Source organism: Penaeus chinensis, chromosome 30, assembly GCF_019202785.1.
Source record: "Penaeus chinensis breed Huanghai No. 1 chromosome 30, ASM1920278v2, whole genome shotgun sequence".
Taxonomy (NCBI): Eukaryota; Metazoa; Arthropoda; class Malacostraca; order Decapoda; family Penaeidae; genus Penaeus; species Penaeus chinensis.
In genome coordinates this window covers 8,100,129-8,110,128 of record NC_061848.1, presented here as the reverse complement: position 1 = coordinate 8,110,128, position 10,000 = coordinate 8,100,129, and the positions used below count along the sequence as shown (strand labels likewise).

Here is a 10,000-nt window from a genome sequence, read left to right as displayed (position 1 = left end):
TTTCGTAAGGTTACAAACAACCATATTTGTAAAAAGTATTGTATTTCCATTTTCATCTGAATAAAATATATATGCACATATATTTACCACATAAAGTAAATTTTACAACTATTCAGATTATATTTATTGCATACATACTAATCACAGCATTACAAAATGTAAATGGGGAAAAAATAAAGACTACTCCTCTAAGCATTTTTCAGTATATGAGAATTACACAAATGGAAACACAGTGGCGATTGTACATAAAGATAATCTGACAATGCAATTAACTATGATGATTCACTATTTAAACATTTGTTATCAAGTACTTTCATACACACGAACACATATTTCATCTTTTCCAGATCTACAGAGAAAAATAAAAGGCCTATGAGTCTGCAATGCATATTAAAGCAATTATTCGTGTATGAATGGTACTTGCAACACCGTATGTATGCACTGACCTAAGCCTAAGTAAATGCCAATCTCAAAGCTACTATTAGTGACTATAACTGAAATCTGACTGGCCTCACGTCATAATAATAACAATTTTCTTCCTCCTCAGCAGACACTCCTGTGTAATAAAGGATTACATTCTCCAAAATTTTCTAGAGCATCAGGAAACGAAAAGTTTATAAAACTAAAGCTGCATTAATGCTCTGATATGTTTCATCATATAAACACTTTTATAACCATATTATAATCCTATTAACCCAATAATGACCTCTTAAAAAAAGAAAGACACACACAACAGTGTGTGGAAAAGATTAATTTCACCTTCCTTTAGATATGTAAAATGTATAAAATTAACCTTTCAGAAGCACCAAAGAAAAAAGACGTAAGATAACATTTTCCTAACACTTCCTGTGTTTCAATTTAAAGAGCTGCCTATTATTAATAAATATATTATATTTGTTTTTTTCTTACCATTGTAGTACTTTCTTTTATACAGTATCTACTTCATTATATTCTAATATTATCATTATATCATCTTTCTCCTTTTAAAACTAGCATGAATTCTACACTTCCCATTCTGAATACCTATAACATTATCAGTAACACAAAACCAGTATTTTAATGTAAGAACTTCCTCAGTTGTAACTAAACACATCCTGGAACAAACTCAATTGAGGGCAAAACTAATCCTCATTCAAGTAGCAGTCGAAAGCCTTCCTTTATGACGAGTTGACACGTGACTCCAGAGGTGACTGTTCCGCGCAAAGCACTGGGAGCAGTGTGGACATGAGAAGGGCTTTTCCCCGGTGTGAGTGCGGATATGGTTACTGAGAGTCCCTTTCTGAACAAATCGCGAGGGACAGTATGGACAGGAATAGGGCTTTTCCCCTGTGTGGGTACGAATGTGCATGACCAGGTGGTCTTTCCTGGGTGTGTCGTAAGCACAGTAGGGGCACTGGTGGAACTTGCTGCTGGATATGATGCCTGTCTTGGCTCCTGTGGCTCCCTTATCACCCTTCTGACTCTCCTCCCCTGCCTGTAGGAGACGTGCGGTGGTGTGATTACCCATAAAAAAGAGTCTGTGGCTAATGTCATGAAATTGAATTTATTTAATTAGCTATTGCAAAAACATATAGGAATATTAGATACAAGTACATAAGTGATAACACAAAAAAGAAAAATCAACTACAAAATATTTACACACACATAAAAAAAAGGCACAATGAAAGTTATTACCAACACATTTAGACGGATATATATATATATATGTGTGTGTATGTATGTATATATATGTATATATATATATATATATATATATATATATATATATATATATTTCTGTAACATTCCTTTTTTAAAGGTGCATCTATTGTTCAAAATAGTTAGCAGTAGTGATACTAAACAAAAACAAACAAACAAATAAAACTATAAAATGAGAGGTACTCCCCTACCTTAATTCTAAAAATGAATAAAATAATGAAGCTCTGAACACGCCTGGTGCACTAAACCCTATGGGTGCGCTTATGGATCCACATATTGTTTTTCTGTGTGAATCTCTGTGAGCAAATAGGGCATCTGTAGGGCTTTTCCCCAGTGTGGATGCGAATGTGGGTGTTTAGATTTCCTTTCTGAATGAACCTGGCGGGGCAATGGGGGCAGGAATGGGGCTTCTCGCCAGTGTGAGTGCAAATGTGGTCAATCAAGTGGGCTTTCCTATAAACGGAATAGCAACAATATGGACACTTGTGTTGCTTGGCGCTGCTGCTCAATGCTCTTATCCTGCACCCCTGAGGTATGGCCCTTCCGCCTCCCTTACTCCTCGCCTCGAGTGCGCCCTGTCGGATATGACCATCTTACTCGAGGGCACATAAAAAAGTAGCATTAATGGAGGTTAGGGATATATTCCTTGCAGTAGTTTGCTCTTGGAGACAGCAAGTTATACCCATAATTACATGTGTATCATAAACAGTATCATGGTCAATTTCCCATCATGATCACTCCTGATTTCAAGTAGGCTTAGGAAAGAGGGATAAATACTTGATATTGCCAAAAAAAAAAAAAAAAACTAATGAATCATTTTTATAATTATATCTTATATGCTTATTAATATCTTATTTTACTCTCGGTCAAAAAATAAATCCTTTTAGATTCTACATGGTCACATACCTCAATACAATCATATAATCTTTTAGATGCCACTTTTAGAAGACAAAATAATCATCCCTGGCCAAGAGTACACAAATATATTTACAACAACACTGAAAGGCATCCTAAGATTCTCCAGGCATAAAAAAGAAACAAGTTCAGTAAGAGGGCAATGCTACATTTAACCACAAAATATTCATTTTTTATATAAAATCAGGATTCAAAGTACAACACAAGTCTCAAAGACATTTTTCATTCATACTTTTTTCCAAACGTTTGATAGCTTGATAAGCCATACTGCCCCAAAAGTGAATAATACCATTAAATGTCTTTAAAAAAGACACTGATAAAATACCTTTAGCATTCTAATGATAAATGTTAAAAAAATGTAAATCTTCCATTTCATCAACTCTTTTGTAACAAAGGTCACATGTGTAATCAGAGAAGAATCATTAAAAGATTAACTGATATAAAAAATAATATATATGACATGTACAGTACAGCAAATGTGTATATATGTATATGTATATTGAATTCTTATAATTACATTTGCTGTCTTTTTCTTCCTCTTCTCTCTCAATAACATTTCTCTATTTTTCCTTTTCCTCTCCTCACTTGTCTCCTTTTTTTTTGTTGTTCACTTTCACTTATATCTTTCTCTTTTATCACACTTATTCACCTCTCTCCTCTCCTCTTTCCTGTCCCTTTTCCTTCTCTTCTTTCTCTTCTTTTTCCCTTCAGTTCTATCCATTCATCACTATTCTTTGTTCATTTTCCCTTCAACTACTCCTATCTTCTCTCTTCTTCTTTCTCTTTTCTCCCTTTTACTTCTCTCTTCCTTTCTTGTCTCTCACTTTAACTTTCCTCCTCCTTTCTTGTCTCTGCCTTTTATTATTCTTCTCCCTTCTTGTCTCTCACTTTTACATTTTTCTGCTTTCCCTTTCTCTCTCCCTTTCATTTCATTTCTTTCCACTTACTCTCTCTCTCTCTCACTTACATTTTCTTCTACTTCTCTATTCCTGTCATTTCTCTTTTTTCATGTTCTCTCTTCCTTTCACGCTTTTCACTTTCTCTTCTCTCTCCCCCTTCTATTCATTCTTAATATTTGAAATATGTTAATCCAATAACACACTGTTAGCCTTTGCCTTCTGAGGCAAACAATACACATTTTGCTTTCCACTCAAAGCTCATAACGCTAAGAGTTTTAAATGATGTTGTTGAAAATGTAAAATATTTTCTTCTATTTTTTTCTTAGTGCAATTTTTTAGTAGTAAGTATGGTAAAGAAGAGGAAATATGAATGTGTTATAAAACTATTTAAATATAATTCAATAGAATAACTAAGTAAATTGCTTAAATGGCACTACTTTATCAATCAGTTCAATTCAATCTCATCCAAAAACAAAATTTCTTCCCTTATGAATTAATTTTCATATAAGCCACACATATAATTTCTGTGAAAGCTTAATATCTTTGCTTTAAATTTGTTTATAAAATAGGAATCATTATCTAATGCTGTAGCACAAAACAATCCAAAGAATTTTAAGAGCATTTTAAATAACTAGCAGGACCTGTTGGAATTCCACAGAACAAATAAATTAAGAGGTACTTCTCCCCTCCTCCATCCTGACACCCTCCTCCTCCATCCTGACACCCTCCTCCTTCTACCTCTAACCTCCTCTCTCCATTTTTCTTTCCCCCTCCCTCTGCCTATCCCTTTCCTTTTCCCTCTCCCTCTCCCTCCATCTTTCCCATCCCCATACTGCCACCCCCTCTCACTCCCAAACCTTCCTTAAATTCATTCCTTCCCTCCCACTCTAAGCCCTACATCTGCCCCCTACTACTTCCATCATCTTCCTCTTTAACCCACTGACGATGGGATTTTGGTAGACAACCCCTTGCACTATGATATCTTTGCATCATGTGTGGTTGAACCTGCTCTAAGTTATGCATGAAAACCTTTTTTTTTAGCCTTCACGTCTAAAAAAAATTATAACACACCCAAGAGCAGGGTAGTCTCTGTTGCCCTCGCTTCTGATTTTCCCCCTTGAGCAGCTGACTCTACATACATAGTGACACATTGTTCAGTATGGCACCGGAGGTTCCTATCATCATCCCCCACCCCCATCCTTATGGCCTTCCCTCCCTCCCTCATCCCCCTTTCTTCTTGAAGTCCCCTCCCTTCCCCTCCCTTCCCCTTCCCCTTCCCCTTCCCCTTCCCCTTCCTCTCCCCCAGCCATGTAAATAATAAATGTGCATAAACTGTTGGTCTACTGAGTGTGTGTGTGTGTGTGTGTGTGTGTGTGTGTGTGTGTGTGTGTGTGTGTGTGTGTGTGTGTGTGTGTGTGTGTGTGTGTGTGTGTGTGTGTGTGTTTTTGTGTGTGTGTGTGTGTGTGTGTGTGTGTGTGTGTGTGTGTGTGTGTGTGTGTGTGTGTGTGTGTGTGTGTGTGTGTGTGTGTGTGTGTGTGTGTGTGTTTTTGTGTGTGTGTGTGTGTGTGTGTGTGTGTGTGTGTGTGTGTGTGTGTGTGTGTGTGTGTGTGTGTGTGTGTGTGTGTGTGTGTGTGTGTGTGTGTTTTTTTTTTTTGTGTGTGTGTGTGTGTGTGTGTGTGTGTGTGTGTGTGTGTGTGTGTGTGTGTGTGTGTGTGTGTGTGTGTGTGTGTGTTTTTGTGTGTGTGTGTGTGTGTGTGTGTGTGTGTGTGTGTGTGTGTGTGTGTGTGTGTGTGTGTGTGTGTGTGTGTGTGTGTGTGTGTGTGTGTGTTTTTGTGTGTGTGTGTGTGTGTGTGTGTGTGTGTGTGTGTGTGTGTGTGTGTGTGTGTGTGTGTGTGTGTGTGTGTGTGTGTGTGTGTGTGTGTTTTTGTGTGTGTGTGTGTGTGTGTGTGTGTGTGTGTGTGTGTGTGTGTGTGTGTGTGTGTGTGTGTGTGTGTGTGTGTGTGTGTGTGTGTGTGTGTGTGTGCTGCCAATTATCATACCATTTTCCTCTAAAGTGAAGTCACTACAACAGTGCAGTAACATGGACTATGATTCCAGGCATAATGTAAAAGTGAATAACAGATGAAATGTGCAAAACATGCAGAATTATAAATGATCATATCTGAACGTCCATATTATTATTTCAATACAAAGAGTTACCTCTCTTCATGTATTATTACATACACTTTATGATATAACATTTCGCTCTTCTTTCACCTAAAGAAAATACTTAAATCAACACAGGATATGTCAAATAAAAAGCCTGATTATGTTTTCATTATTTCCTATGCCACAAATAAAAAAATACATTAACAAGAAATAAAATATCAATTCCTAAACATAAAGAAAACACTCTTGCTACTTGTGAATAATGTCTCCAACAGTACATTTATCTGTATGAATCATTTTTTCATTAATATTAAAAATCACTTACAGAAGCAACAGTCATTCAGTGTTTAAAAATGTACATGGTACTTGAGTAACTCAAAAATAAAAAAGTAATCATTACTGTGACTTGGTAATAAAAATTAAAACAAAAATATTAATGAAAATAAAACAAAATAATATTTTTTTACTTGAAATCTGTGTCAGATACAGCTTCCATAAGAAAAGGAAAGAAGGAAGAAAGGAAGGAAGGAAGGAAGGAAGGAAGGAAGGAAGGAAGGAAGGAAGGAAGGAAGGAAGGAAGGACAGAAGGAAGGAAGGAAGGAAGGAAGGAAGGAAGGAAGGAAGGAAGGAAGGAAGGAAGGAAGGAAGGAAGGAAGGAAGGAAGGAAGGAAGAAAGAAAGAAAACAAAACAAAACAAGAGAAAAGAAAAAAAAGAAAACAAGAGAAAAGAAAAAAGAAAAAGGAAAACAAACTGAATGGCAGCTGTCTCTGTTGGAAATATATAAGAAACACAACACTTACCATCTGCAGTGCCTGTGGATGCTCTGACAAAGGTGGGCTTCCGTTTATGCTGAAGTTCTCGACTGAGGCTAAGCCAGCTGCAAAGTCATTACTGCCAAGCCACTGTTGGAGGATAAAAAGACATCATTCTTGAGTGGGGAAAATTATGGTGTGCAAAAAGAAAGCTGGACATGGAGGGGCACGAAGGAGAAGATGGTGGGGGTAGAAGGAGCAGAGAAGGAGACATTATTTTAGAGTTGGAAAAATTATGTTGCATAATTTGAAGCTCTGAAAAAAGAGAAAGCCAGAAAAGATGGAGAAGGGGGAAGTGGAAGATGAAGGGAGGTGATGGTGCAGAGGAGAAGAGGGAAAACCATAAGGTAGAAGATTAGAAGGAAAAGGAAAAGGGGTGAAAGAATGAGTTAGACGTGTACAAGAAAAAGGAAGAGGGGAGAGCCATTACTGCCACAAGGAAAGGAAGAGGAAGAGGAAAGGGAAGGAAAGAGTAGGTGCTGAAAAGAAGGAACACAAAAAAACAGTCTCATATACCTCCTGCATGCCTGATGGTCCTGCCAATGCCTCAACAACCACCTCTGGTAGTTCCTGAGATACCTGCGCCGGAACACCTGGATGACTGAACTCCTTAGACGTGCCTGTGTGCTCCTCCTGAACTCCATCGTGACTGTCTGGGTCTGCGCTGTCTGAGGCTGTGCTATAAGTGACACTTGGGTCTATAGAGTTGTTGTGACTTAGTTCGGGATCTTCCCACACTTCCTCTTTAATGACTATAGCATCTTCACTTGTATCCTGTAATACAAAGAAATACTTATCTTATGATATAATGATAAAAAACATGTTTTGCCAGTAATAGGAATGGTTCAAGTTAATCTTTGAGTGGAAGTAACATTGGAGAATTGTTAACACTAACCTTTGAGGGATTCCCTGTGGCTGACTGTTCTCGTAACTTCACACCTGAAAGGATGTTTGGCTCTTCAGGCACGGAATTATTGGCTGTAGGTTCCCTGTGATGGAGGGGCTCTGTCTCAGATTCACTGCCTCTAACTTGCTCTAGATACAACTCTCTTCTAGATCTATCTTCTGATGTATTAAAATCTAAATTTTCTTCACCATCTTTGGAATATGAGGATAACCTGGGTGAATGTGCTCTGTGGTTTTCAAAGTGTTCCCTGGGCGATGGTGAGCGAGTGTCATCTTGTTTCCTTCTCTTTGGGTGTGGACTCGCTCTGTCATCGTTAGGATCAACAGACTCTCTTGACTGGGGGCTTCGTCTGGCATTTCTACAATTAGAATGTGTATTCTTGTCTCCCTGTACTTCATCTGGCACAGCTAGACCTTTAATCTGCAACAGCTCAGCTACCTTGATTAAACGGGAGAGATCCTTCTGTGCAACACTCACAACACCAATATACATGTAACTCAGCAGTGCCTCTAATTCATCACATTTAACATCTTGCAGCAGGACAATGGGGTGCTTTCCAAGTGTGTGGTCAAACATCTCCTCAAAATACTGACTGCAGGTGGAGAGAACAAGCTTGTGCACGGGGTAGAATTTGCCTTCACAGGCCAATGTTGCATCTGTGTATCTGTCCTGAAATGAAGAAATCTTATGAGAATTGTAAATGCAAAATGCGTCCAAGAAAAAAGAAAAAGAATAAGAAAAAAAAACAGACATAATTTGTAACATTACAAATATATATAGACAAAATATGTCCTATAACTTTGAAATATACACTTTGTTTTATTTTCATACTCAATAGAAGTACTCTCTCTCTCTTTTTCTGTCTCTGTCTGTCTCTCTCTCTCTCTCTCTCTCTCTCTCTCTCTCTCTCTCTCTCTCTCTCTCTCTCTCTCTCTCTCTCTCTCTCTCTCTCTCTCTCTCTCATACATGCATACATAAACACGCATATATAAATGTAAATAAATAAATATATATATATATATATATAAATATATATATATATATATATATATACACACATATATATTTATAAATATAAATAAATAAATAAATAAATATATATATAATAATATATATATACATATATATATACATATTTATATATATATATATATATATATATATATATATATATATATATATATATATATATATATATATATATACATATATATACATACATATATATACATATATATACATATTATATATATACATATATATATATACATATATATATATATGTGAATATATATATATATATATATATATATATATATATATATATAAATAATTTCATACTAACATATTTGCATACAAAATATTCACTTTCATACATATATATTCCGTCAACCAGAATTCATCAACACCTTTTATTCCATACATCCACCCAACTTATTTCACTTCACCTAATCCATCTAACCAATATCCCCCGAAATTCATCCTCATTCACGACTCAAACCCATTCCATTCGATCCATCCAACTATTCCATAACTCCGTAATTCGTGGCCAATTAGGGTCGGTACCTTGTGTCTCAGGGCTGAAAGCATGTGGCAGAAAGTCGTGCTGTGGTTGTTCCATGACAGAGATAGCATTCCATCCGTCATGTTGAAAGGATTTTCTGGTCTTGTGTGTTGATCTGAAAGGAGAGAAATAGAAATTAGTTTATATCACTAGCTTAAGTCATTAACAGGAGGAAGGGTGGGAAGGAGGAGAGGAAGATAGTGACGATTATTAAAATTATGATAATTACGAGAATGATGACAATGAAAATAATGGTGATAGTGATAGTGGCAGTGAGAGTGACAATTACAATGAGGTGGAAGGGGAAGAAGAAGAAGAAGAAGAAGAAGAAGAAGAAGAAGAAGAAGAAGAAGAAGAAGAAGAAGAAGAAGAAGAAGAAGAAGAAGAAGAAGAAGAAGAAAAAAGAAGAAAAAGAAGAAGAAGAAGTAGAAGAGGAAGAAGAAAAGAAAAAGAAAAGAAAGAGAAAAAGAACAAAAATAAATATACAAAAAAAAACAAGAACAAGAGGGAGAATAAGAAGTGGAGGAGGAGGAAAAAATTGAAGAGGAAAGGAAACAAACAGAAAGAAGTGGAAGCAATTTAGAAGGAAGAGAAGGAGGAGGAGGAGGAGGAGGAGGAGGAGGAGGAGGAGGAGGAGGAGGAGGAGGAGGAGGAGGAGGAGGAGGAGGAGGAGGAGTAAGAGGAAGAGGAAGAGGAAGAGGAAGAGGAAGAGGAAGAGGAAGAGGAAGAGGAAGAGAAAGAGGAGGAGGAGGAGGAGGAGGAGGAGGAAAAAGAAAAAAGAAAAAAGAAAAAAGAAAGGGAAAGGGAAAGGGAAAGGGAAAGGGAAAGGGAAAGGGAAAGGGAAAGGGAAAGGAAAAGGAAAGGGAAAAGGAAAAGGAAAAGGAACAGGAACAGGAACAGGAACAGGAACAGGAAAAGGAAAAGGAAAAGGAAAAGGAAAAGGCAAAGGAAAAGGAAAAGGAAAAGGAAAAGGAAAAGGAAAAGGAAAAGGAAAAGGAAAAAGAAAAAGATAATAGAAAGAAAATAAAAATGAAAAAGAAAATGAGAAGAGAGGCA

General features: G+C 36.8%; 1 protein-coding gene across 3 annotated transcripts in view; it reads right to left on the bottom strand.

Annotated features, from left to right (window-relative positions):
* The window catches only part of LOC125041574 (zinc finger and BTB domain-containing protein 7A-like), a 12,965-nt gene that overhangs the window by 1,824 nt on the left and 1,141 nt on the right, over positions 1–10,000 (bottom strand). Inside the window, exons 2-7 of one of the 3 annotated variants that reach the window (XR_007116294.1) lie at positions 8,947–9,059; positions 7,369–8,049; positions 6,990–7,247; positions 6,462–6,563; positions 1,890–2,273; positions 1,338–1,474 (exon numbers count right to left, since the gene is read on the bottom strand). Coding sequence is in view for 2 of the 3 variants with exons in the window: in XM_047636610.1 (XP_047492566.1) it covers positions 1,133–1,474; positions 6,462–6,563; positions 6,990–7,247; positions 7,369–8,049; positions 8,947–9,027 (1,464 nt within the window). In the remaining variant the exon portion in view is untranslated. Of the gene's footprint in view, positions 1–26; positions 1,475–1,889; positions 2,274–6,461; positions 6,564–6,989; positions 7,248–7,368; positions 8,050–8,946; positions 9,060–10,000 lie in introns of those variants that run through there. The other 2 variants (XM_047636610.1, XM_047636609.1) reach the window with 2 other exon arrangements.